General features: G+C 40.6%; 2 protein-coding genes across 10 annotated transcripts in view; both read left to right on the top strand.

Annotated features, from left to right (window-relative positions):
• The first annotated feature begins 5,903 nt into the window (after positions 1-5,903).
• LOC138733384 (peroxiredoxin-like 2C) lies at positions 5,904-10,425 on the top strand. Of its 2 annotated transcripts, XM_069880525.1 has the most exons (6): positions 5,904-6,145; positions 6,642-6,710; positions 8,197-8,250; positions 8,662-8,767; positions 9,016-9,147; positions 9,764-10,425. In XM_069880525.1, exons 1-6 carry the CDS (start codon positions 5,966-5,968, stop codon positions 9,889-9,891), a joined length of 669 nt encoding a protein of 222 aa, XP_069736626.1. In that variant the 5' UTR covers positions 5,904-5,965; the 3' UTR covers positions 9,892-10,425. The 2 variants fall into 2 exon arrangements, with proteins under 2 accessions (XP_069736626.1, XP_069736627.1); XM_069880526.1 differs by lacking the exon at positions 8,662-8,767 and having other exon boundaries at positions 9,021-9,147.
• Positions 10,426-12,962: 2,537 nt separating this feature from the next.
• LOC138733740 (dual specificity protein phosphatase CDC14B-like) overlaps positions 12,963-24,725 on the top strand; it is a 58,569-nt gene continuing 46,806 nt past the window's right edge. For 6 of the 8 annotated variants that reach the window (XR_011339448.1, XM_069881226.1, XM_069881225.1 and 3 more), the window contains exons 1-4: positions 14,037-14,202; positions 21,867-21,960; positions 22,803-22,878; positions 24,409-24,501. Coding sequence is in view for 7 of the 8 variants with exons in the window: in XM_069881226.1 (XP_069737327.1) it covers positions 14,058-14,202; positions 21,867-21,960; positions 22,803-22,878; positions 24,409-24,501 (408 nt within the window). In the remaining variant the exon portion in view is untranslated. Of the gene's footprint in view, positions 13,188-14,036; positions 14,203-21,866; positions 21,961-22,802; positions 22,879-24,408; positions 24,502-24,725 lie in introns of those variants that run through there. The other 2 variants (XM_069881230.1, XM_069881232.1) reach the window with 2 other exon arrangements.

The following is a 24,725-nucleotide window of genomic DNA, read 5'->3' as shown; positions in this document are numbered from 1 at the left end:
TGAAGGTATAATGGAACAATAGTAAATAAATCAGAATTAATTTAAATGACCTTTCACAAACCTGCAAAGGAAGATAATGCTTTTTTTACCTTCACATGTTTCAGTTAGAGAAGTTGTGTTTTAGCTCATATGTTAATAGATTTTTATTTATGTTTTCCTGTAACTAAAGTATATTTAATATATTTGTACTCCCTCCTTTTATGCCATCCTTCACTTTTATTGCTAGATTTGTGCATAAACAAATACTGCATTAGAAACGCACGTATAAAAACAATTGAAAAATAAGTAAGCAATAAATAGTTTCATCAGGAAGTAAAAACCTTCTGAAGCAGATTGGCAACTTTGTGGAAGCAAATACCTTAACTATGATGCAAAAAGCAGGAAGAAAAACACTAAGAGATACAGAGGGAAACAAATTCCTGAGTGTTAACCCAAGGATAAACTCTGAAAGCAAGTGCAGGATTCACACTGACATCCACACAAACTGAAGACCCACAAAGCTTTCAGGACTGTTCCCTCTGCCTCAGCTCTGGCATGAATTCTACTAGCTGTGGTGGAGGTTTTCATTGTTAACAAACCAAACACCTTGTTTCCACTAGAGATTATTTTAAAGGTCCTTTCAAGGCAGCCAGCTGGAAGGCTGTGATCTCTAAAGTTCCCAACATAAGATTCACTTGATGGCCATTACACTTTACCTTTGGACTCCTTTCTCTTAGATCATTTCTTCAGGAAGGCCTTACTAAATGAAACCTGTGAAACCTTAATCCATCTGAGTCTGGCACATACATCATATCAGTTAGACACACAACAATAAGAGACAACACCACCACCATGACATTTTAGCCATTTTGAATGCAAAAAGGGTGGACACAGGCCATGCATTGTGTTCCTTGGGATACAAGCAGTCAGTCAAGTTTCAGTGCTTGCAAAAAAAAATCAAAGGTACCTCTACATGGTAATTGGCCTGAGTTTCTAAATGATCCTTCTAGCACAGAGACAAAAGAGATAGGTTTGATGTTAAGGTGGTGCTACTCTTAATCATATACCAGGAAATAAATGATATATGTTCCAAGTGTACGTCAAAAATTAGCTCGAAGTTACTAGCCCCCAGCAAACACATTATACCATCCACTTCAAGAAAGGAATCCCTGACTGTAGCTAGATGTCAATGCTGCCATACATAAAAGAGCCATTTGAACTGAATCACCCAGCTCTCTATACACACAGAAATCAGGAATAGCATCTGAGAATGACAACCTTCCTACAGTATGCTTTTCCCGCACAGGCAAAAGCCAGTAGAAAATGGGGCAAGGAGTGAAGATTGTTTTGCTGGAAGTAATAAAAAGGACAGCATCTAAAGCACTCGAGATTTTTTTTGTTTACATTGAAGACCTCGGTTCAGGTCTTAACTAACAAGGCTTAATTTGACATGAACAATCCACAAGATCACCTCCACTTTTCTTTGCATTCTTCATCTCTTAATTCTCTGATCTAGCTGACACTATAATTTAAACACTAAAGATAATAAGCTTACTCTCTAAGAGACTTATTGTTAACAAGATCTAAGACAAGTGTGTTTGGTCAGTCTGGATTACAGCCTATCTTTTATTTGCTTTTTGACTGTGTCTATTTAAATGGTGTTTTCCCTAGATGAGTGACTTGCTTCCTCATAATTCTTTAAATAAAGAGTCAAACCAGTGGCACTTAGAGCAACTAAACAGCATTTTCACATAGAATTTACTACTCTTGACTTGTGGTCACCTCTGTTTTCCATCTGCAGCACACAGAGTAGGTGGCTGCACAACAAAAATAGATCAAAACCAGAGACCTCTTACCATAAGCATTAAAGGCTCTCTTTATGCCTTTAGGCTATAACAGCCAAAGGGTGGACATTTCATTTTTACATTTTGTTGTACAGCAAAGTTTCAAGATATGCTCTCTGTAGGGTTTGTATTACAAAACTAAATATGTCAAATATAACAGGAGAAAACTTTTTATCTCCATATGTCAGCATAATAACTAAACTATTGGAGTAGATTTTTAAATGCATTTACATCTGCATGTCTTGTGAAACACATTTACATTTGCATGTGTTGTGAAACACCAGTTAACCAGTATACAACATACTGAGACTGCAAACAGACTTACGAAGCCCTTAGTCTTGTAAATAATCAGGAATAACTTTTAAAAAGAGTAAAAAAGTAAACTGCAAAATTTAGACAAGTTTTGAAAATGTAATAATACAAATAAAGAGAAACCGCATCAGGAGACAGCACACACCAGATAGAAACAATGTAGATGAAGCCAGCACTCACAATATGACTTTCAAGGCTGCAAACTATTTCCCTTGCTGATCAGAAGAATCAGTGCCATTACACTATGCCAAGAAGTCTTGTGTACCCTTGTACATCATGATAGCAAGAAAACAACGAAAGGGAGACATAAAGGAAAAGCCTTTTATCTACGGGACAGTATACATTTTACTGCTTTTTAATTACAGCAACAATTTAAAACCAACTCATTCTTAGCTAGCACTTAACATGTTGGTTTTACACTGGAGTTGTAAATGCTAATTTATTTTTATCTGATAAATAATAACCATGTCATCTCTAGCTAAATAATGCTTAGAAAAACAAGAACAACACATACACTTGTCCTAAATAAACAGTGCATCTTGCAGTAAATTGATAATAACATGCTGCTTTACAAATACACACCGCATACTCTAGACAGTGTTTATCCTATTGACTCAAGACATACCTTTCTTGTGAGGTATTTTTTCAGTTGTTATAAATAAAGGAATTCAGGTGGAATAATTGCAACTCTTATTCTGTTTCACTAGTCAATACAGAATAAATAAATTATTCTATATCTGTGTGAAATGATTTTTCTTCCTTTTGAAATGGTAGGAATCTGAACTTCCTATTCACAGCACAAAGTAACCTTGGTTTATTTAATATTAGCTAAGTTTCTCTTTATAACTGCAAATTGCATTGCAGTATAGAAAGTGACTTGCATCTTGAGTGTTACACTGTGGTTAATAATGCCAATGTACTAATTGATCCTCCTTAAGACACTGAAAAAGACATCACTCAGACAACTGTGCTTTTTAGGTCATCAACATTTCTATATTTAAGAGCTATAAAAAAGAGGAGAAGGGAAAGGAAGGGGAGTTTCCCTAATCACAGCTCACATTGAGGAATTATAAAGGTTTAATAGACAGCACTCTTACATAGCCAGTTCTGTCCAGAATATCAGCAGACAGAGTCTTTCTTCCCATCTAAGTCAGTGGAACTTACACCTGTGTTTCTTAAAGCACAGATAAGTGAGGAACTTTAAGCTTTAGATTTCAAAAGTGACTGCTAATTTCAAGGGTTTCCTCTTTCAGAGGACACGTCAGTGTTTACCTCCCTTCACCTCCATTGTTTCTCAGTAAAACAGAGACAGCAATTTATATTCCTATTCCAGTAACACATAAGAATTTCCATAAAAAACCTAGAACCACACTCTTTGAGGGGCTTTAGAGAATGTTTTGGTGAATATCCTCAGAAGAAAGTTACTATTCCTCAGTTGATTACTCCTGAAATCTGGTGTTATGTATATGCTTCTTCTACTACTTTACTACTACTTCTTCTGCTACTTTACTACAACTTTTCTTTTACTACTTCTAGCTACTTTAAGGAGACGAAATAGCATAAAAGAGCAAGGTCTGCAGGCAGTCTTGATGGGCTTAACGGGAATGCTTACCAGCTTTAGGCATAAAGTCAGCTACGCACAGACTCAGCCAGAACGTTGTCCTCCAAGTTTGTGACACCACCCTGCCCAACCCTTCATCAGCCAACTCAGAGACCGTGGCAGCAGATCCCCTGTAGTGGTACAACTGCCTCTTGTGCAGGCTCTGACTTCCAGTTGCAATGGCAAGTGCCCTGGTCCAAGCTGTTATTGATAACCAAGTGCTGACCTGTGCCCCTGGGCCCTGCCCAACTACCTGGAGGTTTACTGCAGCCCTGACCCAATAAGGTCACATACCTGGCGCACCCACTTCAGCCTCAAGGCGAAGAGCATGCATGTCAAAAGCGATCAGTTCTCCCTACTTTGCCATGGCCTGTAGTAATCAAGGATAGACAGGCCATTCCCATCAGCATTGCCAAGGAGCCACAGAGCAGTGCTGCACAACCCATTTTTGGTTCCTGGACTTCTAGTTCAAGAAATCTGTCTGACAGACACTTAAGTGAACGACGAAGCCTGATGGCAACAACAGTGGGGAATTAATACTGCCCAAACTCTTACAGAATCATAGAATCAACTGGGTTGGAAAAGAACTGTAAGATTATCAGGTCCAAACGTATCTAGCAGAATGTAAGTTTCTAAATTATCAGAAATTCTTTAGCAATTTGAGATCATTGCCTTTAAAACCAAAGTCATTTGAGGGCATACTGGTCTGCAAGATTAGTCCTTGAAGCGCAGCTATAGGCAAATACACAGTAAGTGTTTTGCTGACATTCAAACACTGATTTCTAGCTCACAGAAGTATTATTATGATCACAGGTAATAGGATACACATATCATTACCTTCATTACTGAAACAACAGGGCTATACTACTAGGTGGATAGTTTCACCTCTGAGTATATGCTGGACACTTGTAAAGAGCTATCAGCCAGAGTTTGCTTTCCCTCATGTTGTTATTTATAATGTAGAGCTCACTTGCCTTTGCTCTTAGGATGGCACAAGCACCTTAAAGGCCCTGAAGGTCTTTTTGGCACGAGTTTTAAAATGGAGTTGGGAGGTATCCCAAATGTAGGGCCAACTACGTTATCATCCCATGTAAATGTCTCACATAGAGCTAATTTGACTTCTCAGACATTATGATGTTAAAGAGACATTCTTTCACCAAGCACTGGAAGAAAAATTGTGGCACTCTTTTCTAGGGAAAGTTGGAAGCAAAGCAGCTGGAGGCATAGTTGCTCTCAGGCTGAACAGGAGTCAATAAAAATGTGCTGTTGCAAAAAGCACAACAAACGACAGCACATTTAATTGGATATAAAGTCCCAAGATGTGAAGAAAACCTAATGCTTAGCTAAAATACTGTGTCTAGTTTTAGGCATTGAACTTCAGGATTTACAAAAAACACCTAGAAGGTCCAGAGGAAACCACAAAATAGGTATTCTAGAAATTCTAGAAAACATGACCTATGAGAAGAAAGAATTGTAAAAAAAAAAAAAATATTTGATTATTTAAGATTATTATTTAAGATGATTGAGGGCAACATACTAACATAACCAGACCCCCAATCCATTCCCTCTGATACTTCTTTCTCTCTGCCCCCTAAGAACAGGAAAGTGCATTTCCACTTGCACTCGCTGCACTCACACGACCAGCACTTGCTCAGTATAGAATCATAGAACGGTTTGGATTGGAAAGGACCTTAAAGATCATCTAGTTGCAAATCCCTGCAATGGGTAGGGACATGTCCCACTGGATGAGGCTGCCAGCATCCTCTGGTGTTCACCTACCAAAGTCCCATGAAGTCCTGCTTTTACTACAATAAGGAAACTGAGTCTGACTTTCTTCTGATGCAGCAGCTCAACAGTTCCTGGGAAACGGCATTATCTACCACGGCCAGAGTCCTCTGAAACGCTGTGGCATACTGCAAAGCCAACCGGGACCTTGAAACTGTATAATAACCCCAGTGCTTCTGGTTGCACGCAATTTCTGGGAAGTTCCGTTCGATTTTGTCACGTTTCCAGGCACAAATCGCGTCCTGGCAGCGGATTCCTCTCCCACCCAAAGGCTCCAAACTCGCGGCTCCCACGCTCAGCGCGGCCCCCGCCCCGCGCCTCGCCCAGGAACGGGGCCGAGCCGCGGCCGCCCCAGCCAGCCCCGGCGCTTCCTCGCAGTCACGCAGCCCCCGAGCAACCCTCCCCGGCCCCGCCTTCCTCCTCCGCCCCGTTCCCGGAGCGGGGAATGGCCGGGCGGCCGCCCCCGGTCCGGCAGCAGGTGGGCAGGGCGCGGGGCTGCGGGCAGCGCACGGAGCCGGCGGAGCTGCGGGACGCCGCCCGCTGCCCGGTGGTGGACGCCGACGGGAGGAGCATCCCCTTCGGAGCCCTGTACGGGGCGCAGAAAGCGATCGTGGTGCTCGTGCGGGTGAGGAGAGAGAGAGGCTGCCCCGCAGGGCCGGCCGAGCGGGCCGGAGCTCGGACACGGGCTTTGCGGGGAGCCCCGGGGGGTCGCAGGAGCTGGGCGGGAGCGGAGGGGAGGAAAAACACAGCAAGGGTCAGTTCTGCTCGAAAAAAGTTCCGTTCTTTGGTAAAATGACACCCTATTTATCCGAAAGGAAATAATCCTTCGGCCGCGGCTTGAGGGAAACGAGTGCCGCGTTCGCGACTTCCCGGCTGCCAAGCCAGCTCTCGCATTCCTAAACTACCTAGAGATAAAAATAGCAGCAAGGCCGCAAGCCCAGCGGCCTTGTTCAGGTTTGGATTCAACCAGAATCCGAATTTAGTGACTGCAAAGAACTTTATTCTTTCCTGTTACCAGTTCCCTATCACCTTCAGAATGGTTTGTGCCTAAAGTCAGAATCTGATGCTCAGTTGCTGGCGATTACAGCTGTTTCTGACATGTTCAACTCGCTACGTTGCAGAATTTTTTATGTTACACTTGTAAGGAGTATGTAGAAGACCTGGCAAAAGTCCCCAAGGAATTTTTACAAGTAAGTACTCTGCTTTTAATATGTACATGGGATTATTGTAGTCGAGCAGTTTCATTATATCACTCTGCAGGCTTGTGTGAGGCTTAAATCTTCTAGGAATCAAAAAAGGGCTCAGAAGAAAGTTAGAGTTCTCACTGTTTGCTACAATAGCCATAACGTATCTGCCTAAGAGACAGAGGAAAGAAAGGATGTATCGCACTACATGCTCTGTTGCAGCAGCATTATTTCTCCCTGCCCTGTTTGCTTGGTGCTGGTTTTTCTGCTATGCTCTGGACAGTTAGACGACATCTAGTAGGAATTTTCTTTGGTATTAGTAGTGAGTGCCCTGGGCAGCTGCCGCCTTCTGACCTCTAAATAACTACTGCCCTTTTCATTATGCTGCTATGGCTAACTGATGGTTGTGCCTGGAACAAGATCAGAAAATTGATCTGTGTTTAAAACAGTGTCTTTTTCTATAGTTATTTGTAAGCTGCATCAGTTGTGTGACCTGTTCTCCAGACAGCTGCGCAAACAGGAGTGACATAGTGACAGAAAGGAGAAATGGAGTGGACAGAGGTTGCTGTGGTCACGTACTTGTTGGGTGGTAGGAGGTAGCAGGGAAAGACAATGATCCCCCGCTAAATGTGGAAGGGCTATCTGTCTCTTCTAGGTTGCTGATTGAAATGCTGTCATATTTTATTCCCAACAACAGCATAGCCAATGACAGAGACTCTGCTGACAGCTAGACTTAGATGGACTAGGAACTTGGGGATGGGAAGGGGCAATTTCTTTGGCAGCTCCCTTTATTGGGGCAGATTCTTCTAAACTGCTGGATCAATGTTACTCAGAATGACAGTTTCTTAATTTGTCTGCTTGAATAAATATATTCAGAGAATCAAAACCGTCTGTGCTTCTCCTAGTGTGCGTATTCTGTTTTTAGGAGGGCTTGTTTTCATAACAAGCAAAATAATTTTGTATGGGAAAGGCAAGTATCATACTCTGATATTAAACATATTTTAATAACTGTTTTACTAGCATCTAAATGAAAGTTTTAGCCTGTGTTTTAGACTCAGGCCTAATGTCGCATCTGCAAAAGACAGCAGTACATGCAGATGCAAATTATATCTATTAATGAGCATACTTGCATGTAAATCACAGATGTGTGTGGACCAGTGTTTGCATGCTGCTTCTTTACATGCATGTGCAACTGAGTGGAAATTTTGAATTTCCAAAATCATAGCAGGTTGCAATAATGCTACAGAAAAAAATGAAGATTTACACATCTATAACTTAAAAGTTAGCTTTAAAAATAATTTTTTCTCTTAATAAATTGATGCAGCTGCTAACTGTGTGCAGGCTGCACACATGTAAGTGATGATAATTTCAAATAATTTTAAGGCAGATCACTGTGATCATTAACTCGGGACACAAGATTCAGCTACTGCTTTCCAGACAGGCAGAAACGGCCAAGTTCCTCTTTACAATTTCAATCACTGTTCTGTTCTAGGAAGCAAATGTGAGGCTTATAGTTATCGGACAGTCATCTTATCATCACATCAAGGTAAATAAAGTAGTCATTAAATACATTGTATCCTCTGTTATCTCTTAATGGTCTGCATTGAGGAATTTCACTCTGAGTGAAAGGAGAGTCATTTGCAACCACAGAAAAAGAGGACAATATTCTAACAGCAGTATGTGAATACAGCAAATTACTAAAACTTTCAGTTTAAAAACCACTGGGCTTTGCTAAGGAAACGTCATCTTTTCCTGATTTCGCTGGAAGCTTTGTTTTCATGAAAACTTTGAGGGCTAACAATTTCTGACCTTTAATTTAACATGACAAATCCACAGGTTTCATAATCGGGAGAGTGGTGTGGCAGGGTGGCAGTATTTTTCCACTGTCAGTAGATCCTAACTAACTACTGTCTTAACCTTAAAAGTATTACTGTTTTTTTATGCATATATTTTGCAGCCCTTTTGCAGTTTAACTGGGTATACACACGATATATATGTAGATCCACAAAGGGAAATTTATAAAACACTTGGCATGAAAAGAGGTGAAAGTAATAACGTGTCAGGTAAGAGTAATTTTCTCACCTTGTTCGGATTTACACAATATAAAACAATAATGCTCTGATAAAAATTGTATGGTAACAGTGTAAATACAAAGGGACTTGCCCATCAAATTGTCTCTTGCAAGCTTATATTTTGTGAAAACACCTGTAATCAGAAAACTCTTAACTATTCATAGCAGCTGTTGAATTTCTTTGTTCTCCTTACATACTTTTTTATTTCTAGATAACAAGCGATTTGTCATTTTGTTTAGTGCAGAGCCCTCACGTAAAATCAAACACGCTCCTGGGAAGCATTAAGAGTATGTGGAGAGCGATGACTAGCCCTGCTTTTGATTTTCAAGGAGACCCTGCTCAGCAGGGAGGAGCTTTGATTTTAGGCCCAGGTGAGCTGCTTTGTCCTGTATGAAAGTTACAGTCCCCTCCTGTGGCTGTTTGCTTCAGTGCTACCATCTTGGCTGTCGTCCCTGTGGATCCCGAAGAGACAGTGTGATTTTTCCGGCCAAAGGAACCCGTGGAAATGTCATTGTGTAGTCCCACCTCCCACAGAGGTGGCACAAAGCAGATCACTGTCCTGCAGAAATCAATTAGAGTGCTGATAGAACAACTGCTTTGAAGTTTGAGGGGGGTGGGTGTTGACATCATGGTGTTCTCTTACATTCTGCTTTCACATTTGATTCTAGGCATTTAACTCCATTTTAGTAGAGGAATATGGCATTAAGAGGCTGCAACATGACAAAGCCGTCTCATCAAATCATTAGGAAACATAATGCTATGGCAGATTTAATTCCGTTAGATGCCTTAATGTTCCTTGCCTCTATAACTTAATTTTAAAAAAGTCTTTGTCATTGTTTAAAATATAGTATATCGTTCCTCTGCTGAGCTAGTACACATTTGCACAAGAACTAGTAGGAAATCTGAATGCTTCTTTGATTCACTTATGTCTTTGAATAAATACATATTTTATTTGGCTATTTACATGTTATTCTTATTCCATTCCAGGCAATGAAGTTCATTTTTTGCACTTTGATAAAAACAGGCTGGATCATGTTCCCATTAACACAGTTCTGCAGCTGGCAGGAGTTAAAACAGTGAATTTCACAAACCAACACCAGATTATTGACATATGACGCTGATAAAATAGATAAACACTTTTACATGTACTGTACAAGAACAATTCTCCAGTGAATTCCCACTGGCATTGGTACCATTGTGTCTTTAAGGGACATCTTAAACCTTATCTAGAAAATCCAAGCATAGAATAAACTACCTGGCATGGACACAACAGTGCTATTTCCGTTGCATATAAGGTAATAAAATCTAAAATACAGCTGAGGCTTAATGCAAAAAGTCCTGTTGCTTATTATTTCCTCATCAAACAATCTTGCTAATCTACTTTAAAAATCTTTGTTCAAGATGCTCTAAACTAAAAAAATCTGGGTTTGCTCAGGAAGAACATGGGAATCTTGCCTTCAGCAGATCACACTGGCTTTCAATACAATACCTCTCAGTAATGGTTTAAAGCTTCCAGAACCATGTGACAATCCTGTATTAAGATCACAGTTTTGAACACTGGGACTGAAGCTTATGCCTGCTTTTGCGTCTGGCACTGGCAAACATTATAAAATATGTTATAGTTTTAAATAAATAGCTTAGTTACATCATTCATTGTCTGCAATTCTTTTGTCATGCAAAAAAGTGGGTCTGTAAGACCAGTGTCTTAAGCATATTTCTGATCAGGTTGTCCTCCTTTTGTTGTTAATATATTTTTAGAAACATTTTTATTATCTTTCACACAATTTGCCAATTAAAGTTCTAGTTGAGCTTTGGCCCTGCTGATTTTCTCTGCATCATCTCACTTCATCCTTGTAGTCCTCCTGAGATGCCTGCCCCTTCTTCCAAAGCTCATATACTTTTCTCTTTTTTCTGAGATGCACCCAAACTCTCTGCTCAGCCAAGCTGGTTTTCTTCCCTGCCAGCTCATTTTTTGGTACATGTGTATGGCCTACTCTTGTGCCACTAGGATTTCATTCTTAAAGAGCACCCAGCCTTCTTGGGCTCCTTTGGCCTTAAGGACTGCCTCCCAAGGAACTTTTATCAACCAGCCTTCTGAACACTCCAAAGTCTGCCCTCCAAAAGTCAAGGTGGGTGTTCTGCTGAGCCCCTTTCTCCTCCTAGAACTGAGAATTCTATCATCTCATGATCGCATCATGCCTGAAGAGTTTGTAGCTAACCATGGTAGCACTCCAGTTATGTGAGTTGTCCTGCCATGTTTCCATGATGGCAATTATATCATAGTTTTCTTGCCATACAATGACTTCTACTTCCTACTGTTCATTGCCCATACTGTGTGCATTGGTGTAGATGCACTTCAGTTGTGCTATTGATCCCGCTATGCTCCTGAGGGGAATAGTCTTAATTCCTAAGTGACTACTTGATGTAGTTTCTATCCCATCAATAACTTTTGCATCTTTGCTGCCAGTAGAAGTGCCATCCCCCACTTCCCCTGAGATGGCAGACCAAAGGTCCTCACTAGCATACTATCCCTCAGACACTGGAGTACCATTCCCAGGCTTTTTTCTGTCAAGCCGGATTTGTCTTCCTCCCCCTTCATATCTAGTTTAAAGCTCTATTGATGAGCCCTGCTAGCTTCTTGGTAGGCATCCTGTTGTCCCTTGGAGACAAGAATCCCCCATCCTTTGGCAGCAAGTCTGGTGTTGTGCAGTCCAACCCGTGGTCAAAACCCCCAAAGTTAAGTACTTGCTCTCCTGTGAAGATTTGCAGCAGAATATTCTCCCTTGTATGTATGCACTGTCTTTCAGAGCAAAAGGTCTCCAAAAAAGTATCTGCAGTTATTTCTGCCCCTGACGACTCGGCTAAGGACAACAGTGTTTGGTTTGCAGTTCCGTCAGATTTTGTATTACCATTTTTTCTAGAGATATTTTTGTTCAAAATCTATTGTTTTCCCTATAATAGGTGTGTTCTCTTTCATCCATGAGCCACTTCTTTTTAGAAGTTTGAAAATAAGTTTGTCCAGGATTTATGGAGGAGTGTATCCTCCTATGCACTTTCTGATCTCTGGCCTTCGCTGTAATATGCTCCTATGTGCTGTATATCTGTATATCTCACCTGCAAATTCTCTCCCTGTTAAAGACTTAACACTAAAGCAATTGTAAAAAGGTATTCTATGAAAAGGATTGTCTGTGCATCCATTAAAGTCACTGGCAGGCACAGAGCAAGCTCTGGAGAGCTCTGTATCATTAAAAGCATGTGAAATTAAATGCAGTGTTCCTTGACAAAAAATGAAAGGCTTGCTTAAGAAACATAATGATACCGACCAATGTAATTCCATTAAATGTACTATGCCTTAGCACCTTATTAATTACATACACATTTTGATATGGTGTGTTTAGAAGCATATTATTAGTGTAAAAATACCATGTTCAGTTCCCTGCTTTGACTAAACAGCACTTGGCACAGGGCTAAAAGCGGTCATGTGCAGACTCCGAACCCACATGATGTCAGGGCTGGCCAGAGGCTTCCTCAGAACTAGGCATGACAGGCTGGGTCCGGCAGCTGGGACTCACAGAGGTGTAAAGTCTGCTTGGCATGACCACTGCCCCTAGATGCACAAATGAGGAGCTGCCCCTCCTTCCAGGGCTACCCCAGCTCACCAGATCCTTTGAGTATGTTGGCAACTCTGAAATGCAGCCACTTTACTTAAACCACAGCGGAAAGCAACCTAGAAAACTGGTCCTATGTTTGTAAAAATGAAGGTAAGAAAGACAGAATACTTACACTATTTTCAAAGAGAAAGAATGATAAATATTCAGTCTGTAGTGCTTCATTCACTTGATCATCACTGCAAAGGGCACTGACTCTAGTTCCACTTTCATTTTGCAATCTTTAAACTTCCTTGTCCTTAGTGCTTTTGATTTTAAAGGAAGCATTTGGCTAGCTGCTATTCTGTGTGTTTTGCTTTTGGTAGAACGAAAATAACATTCAATGGGAAGAGTTCTAGTGCCACTAATACATTACCTAAAACTAACACCAGCTAAAAGAACTGTGGACTCTTAAAAGTGATTGGCATGAATTAAGATGTAGTTTAACGGCTCTGTAGGTTGAAGTCATCCACCCTCATCATTTCAATACTGACAGGAAACATACCGCAACCTCTCTGTTATCCCAGCAAAACCACTTCTTCAGGAGGTTTCACAACATGCAGACAAACAAAATACAGGGAAGAAGTCTGAGAGGTGGATTCAGTCGAATGGGAACCCCAGCACCTTGCATCTGGCCAGAGCTTCATGGAGTTTGCTGATGCTCTTCAAGACAAAGATACCCACGTATGTAATGAATTGTAACAACGACGGCCTCATTCATCCATGGAACAAGTGGGTTTTGAAGCGTCTGGTGTTACTTAGAGGTAAGTATTTCTAAAAAAGTTACACAGTGAAAGGTGGAAACCAGTACTCAGCAGATGGTAGAATATTTTAGCAATGGCTTTCGTCATGGGCAATTAGCCAGAGATGAAGAGGTTTTCAGGTATTTGAACTACTAGCTGGATTTATTTCAACATCTATTTTAAAATGACAGTGTGTTCTAAAGTACCACTGTGTGTGAGAAGCAGACCCAGCTCTTTCAGCTTTCCAGATAAATCCATTAAAGGAGGTTGTAGAGAGGTGGGTGCTGGCTTCTTCTCCCAAGTGACAGGTAACAGAACGGGGGGAATGGCCTCAAGCTCCGCCAGGTGAGGTTCAGACTGGCTATCAGGAAAAAATATTTTCACAGAAATGGTCACGGGACACTGGCACAGGCTGCCGAGGGTGGTGGTTCAGTCGCCGTCCCTCGAGGTATTTAAGAGACGGTAAACAAGGTGCTGAGGGACACGGTTTAGTGGTTGACAGGAACGGTTGGAGTCGCTGATCCAAGAGGTCTTTTCCAACCTGGCGGTTCTACAGTTCTGCATGAGGCGCTAAGGAGGACGGGGCAGGGCACAGCGGACCCGTTCGGGCCGCCGCCTCGGGGCCGGAGGCGCCCGCGAGGGTCACCGGGCGGGGAACCCTCGCGGCCGCCCCCCGCCACCTGTTGCAGCCCCGACCCCCGCCCCGCGCCCGCGTGTGACGCGGCGCCTCGCGGACCCAAGGGGCGGCGCGGGAGGGGGCGGTGTCCCGGGAGACGCGTCAGCCGCCGCGGGGCCCCTCCCCTCCCGCCCGCGCGGCCGCCGCGAGCCCCAGCGCCGGTTAGCGGCTCGGCGGCGATCGGCCGGGACCCCTGGCGCGGCGCCGCCTCCGCTATGAAGCGGAAGAGCTGGGCCGAGGCCCGGCGCCGCGCTGCCCCGGCGCCGCCGGCTCGGGAGAGGACGCGGGGCGCGGCGGCGGAGCGGCGGCGGCCGCCCCCTCCTCCACCCGCCGGGGCCGAGACCTGCGTGAGGATCGCCGGTGAGGGGAACGGAGCGGGGCGCGGGGGGGGTGGGAACGAGCCGGGTCTGGGGGTTGCAGCGAAGTGCGGGCGTCGAAAACGCGGGGCTGGTCCGAGTCTCCCTCCAGCAGAATAAACGCCGCGGGGTTTCAGCGGCGAGCGCTGCCTGTCCCCGCCTGTGAGGGGGAACGGGGAAAACGCATTCGATCCAGCAAAATGCGTTTCGGGGGGTTGGGGGAACGACCTGTTTTTCCTGTGTCCGTCTTACCCCTAGTGTGCTTGGTGGGCAAAACAGGGGACGAGTGTCGCCCCTCTTCTTGACGTTTGGGTGCCGGTGGCTTTCGCACTCAGATTTGCTCAGTGTCCTCTGCCCTTTTCCCAGCCCCGTGCTTCACGCCGAACTTTATTTTGACGCGTGAACCTGCTCCTGTGAAGCCGTGAGCTGGATCGCAATCGGAGTAATTCTGGGTTTAGGTTTGAGTTCCTCGGCTAAAATCATGGAATACTTTGAGTTGGAAGGGACCTTAAAGATCATCTTGTTCCAGCCTCTCTGCCACAGAATCGTAGAATAGAACGGTTTGGCTTAGAAAGGACCTTAAAGATGATTCAGTTCCAGCCCCCCTGCCATAGAATCATGGGGCAGAATAGCTTGCGTTGCAGGGACCTTAAAGATGATCTAGCTCCAAGTCTTGGGAATGGAATGCGTATTCCCCTCTGCTTTTCGGCAAACTAAACTCAAAATACATGCTTCAGTTTAGTTTGCAAGAAGGAGGGGGGAAAGGTTCACTTTTTACATCCTGTGTCAGAATCTGAGAGTGGTCGTATTTACAACTCTTAAGAAAGAGACCTCAGCGCTTCTTTGCAACAGAAGTGGGAAATTGTCTGTGGGCACAGCAAGCAAAAATACAAAGAAGAAATGTGGATTAAAGGTGCCGGTCATACCTGTGCCAAGAAACGGGGTTCCCTGAATTAAGTGGTGTGTCTCTTAGATAACAATATGTTTTGGAAAGACATAAGGTTTTGTTTTGAAAATTGTACATCACAATATAAAAAGAATGTAAGATCCCCAAAACTAAGAGTTTCCTCTTTTAAAAAAAGCTCTAACACCATCATGGAATGAAATCCTAAATACTTCAGCCTAAACCACAGTATTTTAGGCCTGATCTACATGGACAAACATGATGGTGTGCTTATTTGCAGAACTATAATGCTATAGTGAGTCTGCATGTGTATTTTTCTATAACTGCAACCACTTATATAGGAAATTGTGATGGTATATTTTTATGGTCAAATGTTGAAACCCCTCATTTGACAGGTGATAACTTTTTGTTATCAGTGTAATTTTACTACCTAGAACACCGTGCCACCCTGTTGAGCTCAGCTCTTCAGCAAACGGTCTGTCTAGCCATTCTCACAGAGCAGTTGCTTGGATCTGATGGTGCATGTCTGTCATCAATAGGCCCCTTAAATTACTGCATTTTCTTCCTCCAAAGAAGTGTTCACCTATTTAAATAATACAGTAGGCTTTGACTTACAGTTTTTTTTCTGTGCGATTTGAGCATATGCAGCAGTACAATGTGTAACAAACCGGATTAAAATTCGAGATGATTATGTTTAATAATATTTCATTTTGTCTCAGTCTCCCTTTCTTACTGCGCACAGTGGTTGCTGTTTACAAGCATCTAATAATGGAGTAATTATAGTCTAATTTTATTGTGCTGGTATGTCAAATGTTTTTTTTGGAAGAGAAACGTTAAAAGAATAAGCCCGCAGGCTTAGCTTTTTTTTTCAGTTAGTTTAGAAGTTATTTCAAGTTTTGAACAGCCAGTTCTGCCTTCATACAATGCAGTTCTGAGAAATAGTTATGGACTGGAGGTAAATTGAAGCATAAGACTTTATGTTTGCAAATTGACATATGGGTAGATAGTTTAGCCTCTGTAAAAGCAGAGATATCTGCGGTAGCTTATCTACCCACAGAGACAATGCCAGACTCATTAAGAACATTGCAAGCTATCCTTATTCTCATCCTTGCTAAAAGACAGAGGCCGGAGAAAAACCCGAATAGCTGTAAAGGTTTATGGATCTTTTCTCACATGATGTTACATTAATGTACAGCAAAGTTTGTCATCCATTTGCATGGATTTTGTACTCAAAATATTTACAGTAATTATTGGATTTCTTTATTTCCTAATGAACTGTGTGTATCAGCCATGTGTCATAATTTTTAATCAGAATCATTTAAATATTTTTGTTTACTATTAAGACTAGTTCAGGAAAGCTATTCTTTAAAAAAATTGTTTGTTTTGGTCTGTTAAGCTGCATGGTAAGCCTTACAATTTTTTCTTTCATCACCTATTGTGTGAGACTTGCTGGTATGAGTTAAATTTGCTGGAACTGAATGCATTTCTTCTGTGTATTAGAAACATATTCCCATATCCTGATTTCTGAAAGAAGTAATTTATATGATCTAAGAAAAAGTAACAGCTCTGTGTGAAATGTTTGAAAGCTGTTGATTTCCTTTACTTGGCTGCTTTTCTTTGTCGTTGCTCTGATTTTATAAGTAACATTTTCAAGAAGATGTGGAATTATAATGCAGAAACCTTAGGCAAAAGATGTGTGTTTCTCTCACCTTTTTTCAGTAGTTAATTCTAAAATGAAGTAACTACACTAAGCATGGAATTAAAATTTAAGTGATTTGACACTGTGGAGCATTTATTGAAATTTCTTTGCCCTCCTGCTGAATGTATATGCAGTTTGTTTACAGTGAGTAGCTAACATCTTAAATGATGCTCTAAGCTGTGCTGTACTTTTTTTTTTGCTGTACTGAGAATTACTTTGCTTGCACTGTAACTTGGAGGTTTTATGAAATAGCATTTAGCTTAGTATGTTCATTGATAGGTGGCTTGGGTTTTTTTTGTTTTGTGTTGCCATTTTTTTTTAAACCATTGAATTATCTTTTTTTTCCCAGTATTACTGGCGTGTCTTTATAAAATCTGTGTATTATATAGAAAATATTTTTTTTTAATGCTAAGGGTGTTTCCACTGCCTATCGTAAAGCTTTAAAATGTTTTGACCAGCTACATTTTCAGTTAGTTTTCATTATACAACTATCAGTACAAAAGTTGTGTTTACACTTGTATCAATATAACCTCAATTACTTGTGAGCCTTTCTCAAACGTGAGATTTTAAATTTGAGTGTGAGGCTTTTAGTATCTAATCCAGCATTATAAGTGCATGAACATATGTAAAGTAGCCTTGTGTATCAGACAGGAGCAGCAGAGTGCAAGGAGTATGTTTAAGTAAAGTAATACAGTGTTGTTGATCAGAAGTGACATAGCCCTGAAAATATTTTTTTGTTGTTTTCTGTTAAATAAAAAGTTTCTTAAGTTTCTCAGTGTGCTCTAGTTTTCTTTTTTCAGAGGCCAGACTCTTGTTCTAATTGCCAGCTCTGTTGTCACTTAAATTTGAACTATGATAGTGATGAGTGAATTAATCTTTTAAAGGATGGAATGAATTAAAAGAAAAAATCTCATACAGTTTTGCTTTTTGTCTTGACATTTCAACAGACTGTCTCTTAACATTTTCTCCTGTGTTTTCCTGATATTTTGCAGTCTTTTAAATCAAACACAACAAAAAAAAACATATACCAACTCTGGATTTAGAAATAACACTCCTCTGATACTAAATAACTCTGTTTACATTCATGGTAATTCAAAATAGACTAACGTAGGTTTTAGTTGTGCTGTCATTATCCTCTGAATTTCCCATCTGAAGCATCTATTTAACAATAGGACTGTAGAATTTATCTTTTCATGAAGTAATCTGCACTGGTCGTATATGGATTTGTCCTGGAGTGAGTGCCTATTTGGTATTTATTTGTCCCTTGAATTACTGACATTTCTTTCTCCAAGGCCTGTGCAGCAGGTCCTAAGAAGTATTGGGCTTTTTGAGAAGAAAGGGAAGGAGACTATTTTGTCATCTCTATAGTCACATTAATGCAATTTTGAAGTGGTAGCTCTCAGTTTTCTACATGCTTGTTTCCACCAAACACCATAGATCTGAAAAACAAGCAAAATGCTCTTCCTCCTGTATGCACCGTGCAGTCGGATGTGTGATTATTATAGCTTGTGGAGACATGCTTGTGTTAGCTTTAATCTCACTAGTTCATGTACCAGCAGTAGCAAAGCTGTGGTAACAGTCCTCAGTTAGGGCTCATTTTGTGGTACACTGGATGCTTACTCAAATTAATTGCCTCCAATGACATCCATGTTCTGTACTTTAATTGTTTTGTTTTTTGAGGCTAACAAAATTAAGTGTAATTGGAGTCTATCTGACATACTGCAGTCGTATCTCCTAATTGCAGTGCTGATGCAGTGAGTAAGGCAGTGAGCCCTACTCTCATTCTTTTGAGAGATGATTAGAAAGGTCTGCTCTAGTTTGATAGTTTTAGGATGGGCTTTTATCAGAAATTTGCAGGAATCTGGAAATACTCAAGCACGCTATATGTAAATGAAATACTAAACCCCTAAAATTAGCGAAGGAAGCATAGAAGTAATTAAATGGAAGCCTTGCTCCTGTGTCCTATTGGAGTCCTATTGAAAGCAGTGCTTTGGTGTGTTTTATGTTTAAGCCCTCATCCTGCAACCAGATCCTTTATGAAGGAATTCTCCTTTCTCAGGATGCATTACTCTTATTCAAAAAACAACACAGTAATCCTTGGCTACTGTAAACAGAACTGAGAATGTGTTTGCAAGTAAATAGGTAAGAATAGACAGGGTAATACAGCATTTGTCTGCTACTGGGCTGGTGAGCCAGTTGAAAGGTAAATGCACTTCTGGGGAAGGACTTCCCTGTATAGCTCATTTCTAAAATCTCCCTATAGGGAACATGTTGAAAAACTGGAGCCTGCCATTTACATAATATGGAGCAATTGTTAGTTGTGCACAGGAATGCACAGCTTGTCAGGATGTTGGCATTTGACACACACTGCTGTAATTGTGAGGTAGTTCTGTAAATCCAATAAACTCGAGTTTATTTCACGTGTTTTAAAGATAGCAACTATTAACATGATCCAGAGATACCAGTGCAGAATTGAATGCCAACAACAATTCAAAATGCCATATGCACATTGTTCACTCAAGATGGGAATTCTTATTTTTGTTGGACGTTTTTGCAAAAGCTGCTGAAGAATTTCAGTAGGAGTGCTGAGGACACAAGTGATTCTGTTACTCCAAATCCTGTTTCAGAGCAAAATACTGGATTATTTTAGCTCTATAACTTGTGCAAATATGTTTATTTTCATTTTGATCCTATTCTTATATTCGAGGATTTAGGATTATTTTCTGTGTAGCGCTTTTATATTTTCAAAAGTGATATAAAGTTTATGTGAAGAAGCTGATGTGCAAGAAAGCAGCGTGTCAATTTAAGTACTATAGCTTTTCTGGCCAGACTTTGATGCGAATGTTGTTTGTGTATAGGGAGAGCTCAGTCTAAGTCAATAATTAGACTGGATCTAAAGAACAGATGCCATCAAGGGAAAAATTCTGGCTGTGTATTCCCACTGTTAACCCTTAATGGGCTAGTTCAGTGAGCTGGCTCAGAAGAAAACTTTTCCATGTAAGGAACCTGATGGCAGGTAGCCATTAGATCGGTTTAGAAGAGGTGTGACGTTATAGCTTGGGGTTGCAGTATGACACGTTTAATCTGGCAGTGCCAGTTTAAACACAATCCGTAGATATCGTATGCTCTCAGTTCTCCTTTCTGCTAGTTCCTTTGCCCTTAGTCCTCACACACACACATGCACACATTAACTCATTCTCAGGGCAGAAGGAAATAAACACTTTCTTTTTTTTTTTTTTTTTTAATTCAGTACTGTGCTAGGATTCCTGATTCATACACATCCCCCTTGACACAGCACAGGGGGTAACACAGTGGTGGAGGCAGATGCAGAAGTGTTGTGGGAAGCTGAGTCTCCCTCTACCCCTAAAGAGGACCAGGACTGCCTTTCTGTGAAGCAGTTTTCCCTGTGACGTATTTTGCATCTGGTTGGGGTATGAATGCACTTGCTTCTCTGCATGTATTTGCCTTTATGGGTCAGCTTAGTCATTTCTTAAAAATGCACAGCATTACCCTAAATTTTATCCTTCGGTTTGTTTTCAGGGTATGCTTTTATAAATGCTGGGAGGCACAGAAGTTCTTAAGCAGTTAATGAAATTCCCAGCTAGTAATGCAGCTCCTATGCCTACAAGATGGGGCTATTAGAAATTAAATCAGCAAATTTGCTTCTGCTGAGAGAGTAAGGAAATAGGTGTCTGACTTGCTCAGGAATTACAGCACATCCCACTGGTTACACCAAACCTGTAGATGTTTAAGCCAAGTCATTGTCAACAGGCTGCTCTTCTACGGAAATATGTATTTAGCGAATGTTATGCTTTTTGGTGGTGTTGTCTGCCTCCACCTTCCCAAGTTACTGCTGTACATAGATGGGCACGGAGCATGTCAGTATTGAAATATGGATGTGGGGATGCTTTTCATGGCATACTGTACCTTGTGTTTTCAAAATACAAGAAATTATTTCTAAGTACTAGTCATGGAGGGTTTTGATTTGAAGCATTAGGAGATTTTTTATTTTGTCCTGCTCTCAGGATAAGAAGGTACAGATTTGCTTTATCAGAAATTGTGCTTTGAAATTATATGTTTATATACAGCCATCTGTTTTGATATTTAAGTAACATACCTGTTCCAGGCAACTGGCTTACAAACTTTTCCTTTTTTGGTTTGAATTTTAATCCTTGTATTTTATAATGGCATTTTTGCAGCAGGAGGAGGAAAACTATTGCTATGGTGCTTCAAGGCCTCATTTTTATTGACCAATTACCGCAAGTACAGCCATTTGCAGCAGCAGCAGCAGCAGTCAGTTTTTAAAGTTCACTGGGGTTACAGCTTCCCTCTACATAACAATAATTTATATCTCAGTGAATACTGTTGGCGTTTTTTTCCCTTCAGCTTAACAAAGGAAGTCAGGGCAAGCACAAGGTGCCTTCTGCTTGCATGCATACAGGCTTTGCAGGGGCAGCTGCGATGGCGATAGGCATGAGAATGCAGATGGGGATGTCCAAGTGCTGGCTCCGCGGGTGCTGCTGTGGGTGGCAGTGGGCTGCTGCCTTGCCCCCCTTATATCCCTCTGGTGTATATCGCCTACAGGATCTGATTGTACATCACTGCTACATTTAGGCATAAGCATGTTTTGGTGGTTTATGCAACATAGGTGCTATGAGGAGGTGAGGGATTTGTGGCTTAATTGAGGGGGGGTTGTTGGAATTCAGAGTGCAGTGCTTCGGGTCTGTTGCCAGAAGGAGGCGGGCCTCTGCTGTGTGTGTGGCTGCAAGTTGGACTCCTGCTGTATTGCAGAGTTGTCACACGAATAGCTTTCCTGGAACACTTCGCTAGGGAAAGAACACTAAAGAACTGTGGATTACAGGAACACTGCTGAGCAAAAAGCCTCGATCTTTGTGTGCCTTGTTGCTTAACACCAGAGAAATAATGGTGTCTACTTTGGTAATACTTAAAAGAAGATTTGGCTCATTTTAAACCACTTAAAGTTGTTCTGTTAACAGGTAATTCTTCAGACTTTCAGTAGAAAAGTGTGATTTTTATAAAAGCTTTAATTTTTCTTGCATTTCAGATCGCCTTTATTTTGCATTTCTCTGCCAAAAACCAAAGAGTGAAGCTGCAAATACACACTATTTCTGCATAGATGATGAACTTGTATATGAGAAGTAAGTACAGTCTTATTTTTTACTAATTTTTACATATACAAATTAGAACAGCAGCAATGAGGAACCAGTCTAATTGACATTGTTTTTTTAAGTGTAGCTGAGGGAAACATACCATTCCCATTATAGAACTAATTACATTAATCTGATGCTCTCAGACTTACCTGCTATGATGATTTATATGTCTTAGAATGGTTCCTTGCCTTCCTATGAGGATTTCTTAAACCTCTTCTCAAAGCAGTTTTCAGTGTAGCCATTGTTGTTCGAAGACACAGGAACATGTTCCAACAATATATATTCAGAAGTGCACATTGAACTGCTGAGCTGAAGGGGATGTTTTTCATTGCCCAAGTACTAAATAGAATGTCTAAACTTCCTAGAATATGAGAAAAAATGGCAAAATCAATTCAAGCTGTTATGAGCTGACAATGGATTTATTATTTTCCTTGTAGTGAACAGTGTATGCCTTTGTATGTCATCTGGAATGTTGCTAATTCTTTAAATATTTTTGACCAAGGTTGTGCTTACTGTTCATGAAAGTAGTAATCAATCTTTATTCTCTGTATTTGCTTTTTTCGATCAGTATCAATTGCCTTCTTTTAAAGCAATTACCTTCTTTTTGAGTAGTGATGGATGGAAAACAAAGAAAAAAATTTTAGTTCCTATTTAAAGATGACAAAACTGTTTCCTCCAACAAAATAGGATGTATGTAAAAAGACATTCTTTTGTTTAGAGTTATGCACATATATCACATATATACTATTAGTCCTTGCTTTGTGCGTCTGATTATATAACAAAGGGCATTTACAGACATCGTGTACTGATTTCCTCCTTTCTCGTGACAGCTTCTGTGCAGATTTTGGACCACTCAATCTGGCAATGGTCTACAGATACTGCTGCAAGCTAAATAAAAAATTACAGGTAACTCTTGGGTTTTTTTGTTTTGGTTTGTTTTGGTTTGGTTTTAGTTCAATATTCTTGACTTTTTAAAGAATAAAATCAAATAGGCCATAAGCTTTTTTTTTGTTCAGGTGCTTCCCTGGGTTCCTAATTTAGGTAAGTTTTGCATATAAACGCTATATTTTATCAACGTGTGTTTAGGGAGGAGGAGGTGGATCAGGAGGGAATACCCACCTACTGTTAAGATCTGGAAGATGCACTGCTGTGGCAATGGCTAATGTTAAGCTCCTAAAAGATTATCTTCACTGTGGGGTGCTGAGTAATTTTTGGATTTGGACTCTCGATAGAGTATGGTGTCTTTAAAACAGAGAGTTCCTGTATTAAGTTACATGACCTCTGACAGATAATGGATTATAAAACCTGTTAGGCAGATAAAAAAAGCTTATTAGCATTAATGTGAATCACAGTTTGCCTCTTCAAAACTGCTTAGATCTTCAAACTGCCACTGAACTGTGAAAACTGGAAAGTACACAGAACATGTTAGTTTAACAGAGTCTTTCTTTTTTTGTCTCCTTGATGTCTGTATTAGTCTGCATAATTCAGATTTGCTTTGTCCTCATGGCACTACAAACATGTTTGCCAGAGACAAGATTCTCTAATTTATGTTTACAGGATGCTCTGAAGTAGCACAAGTCAGTCTTGTAATCCCTTTGAATATCTTGGGGTTTGTATTGCAGAGGTGTGTTAGAATTGTTGAGAACATACTACTCTAGTGATCTGGGCTTTCTTTGTCTTGAATGCATTAAATAGTATCTGAGCAAGTAACGTTGCTATTTACATAGTGACATTTTGTGATAGCTTAGTAGTTGACCCGAGTATACAGATTCAAGTGCATCAGAATTTGTTTCAAGAGGCAGTTATTGTATAGTTTTGCTGCTACCACAGATGCCAGTGTCCTTCCCATTGGTAACACCATTCGATCCTTTTTCTAAGATAACTGGAGAAACTGTATACCAAATTGAGGTGAAACTTTTAAAAGTTACTTACGGTAAAGTTTAGTTTCAAAATATTCTCATCTAAGCGTGTATTTTCCAAGAGTTCTGATTCTTAAAACAGCTTCTAGTTGATTTATCTAGAGTCGAATTATCTTTAAGAGTAAAGCAAAAATCCAAATTCCATTTTTAAAACTATTGTGGCTTTAGTGTGCCTGTGATGTTTTTGAGAATGCCAGTTTGTATTTACTCCTTATGAATGCCTATCTTTTACACAGAGCTTGAAGTCAGAAATACTAAATGAGTTTAAGGAAAAGTTTGCTCTAATTTGTATCAATAATTATTTTGGCTGTATATTGGAAAAAATAGTAGAACAGTCTGGGTAGGGATGTAATAGTCTTCCAAAGCTTTTGAGGGTTTAGTCTACAGTGTACTTGGTCCTCTGTATACAGGTGGCTGATAGTAAGTGAACAGACTCTTGCGTTCCTCTAGTTTTATAAAGGTAGGCATGAAAGTCTAAAATACATAAATGAATAATCTTATTAATTTCTTGATACAGTCATTTTCATTGATAAGGAAGAAAATAATTCATTATACTGGCTTTGATCAGAAAAAACAAGCAAATGCTGCATTCCTGATAGGCTCCTACGCAGTAAGTATTTACATTTCCACATTACATCAGCTTGCTAAATGTGCTCGTATTTCCATTTTCTAAAACAGCAAGATAAAAACAATTCTGTTCTATTGAATAGTCTTCCTACCAACGTGTTTTATAGTAAGATACCACATACTAAGACAGCTTTTAAAGTCTATCAGGTATGCAAATGGAGTTGTATGGGTTTGGATTTTTAATTCTCTATTGCAGTCTGTGCTTCT

Source organism: Phaenicophaeus curvirostris, chromosome Z (genome assembly GCF_032191515.1).
Source record: "Phaenicophaeus curvirostris isolate KB17595 chromosome Z, BPBGC_Pcur_1.0, whole genome shotgun sequence".
NCBI lineage: Eukaryota > Metazoa > Chordata > Aves > Cuculiformes > Cuculidae > Phaenicophaeus > Phaenicophaeus curvirostris.
Note: the sequence above shows the minus strand (reverse complement) of the source record. Positions and strands in the feature narration are given on the sequence as shown.

Bases quoted from the DNA above. Each gene is read 5' to 3' on its own strand.
- LOC138733384 (XM_069880525.1), top strand. From the start codon at position 5,966: ATGGCCGGGCGGCCGCCCCCGGTCCGGCAGCAGGTGGGCAGGGCGCGG. The intron at 8,768-9,015 runs GTAAGAGTAATT...CATTTTGTTTAG, and splicing joins TGAAAGTAATAACGTGTCAG to TGCAGAGCCCTCACGTAAAA. The intron at 9,148-9,763 runs GTGAGCTGCTTT...ATTCCATTCCAG, and splicing joins AGCTTTGATTTTAGGCCCAG to GCAATGAAGTTCATTTTTTG.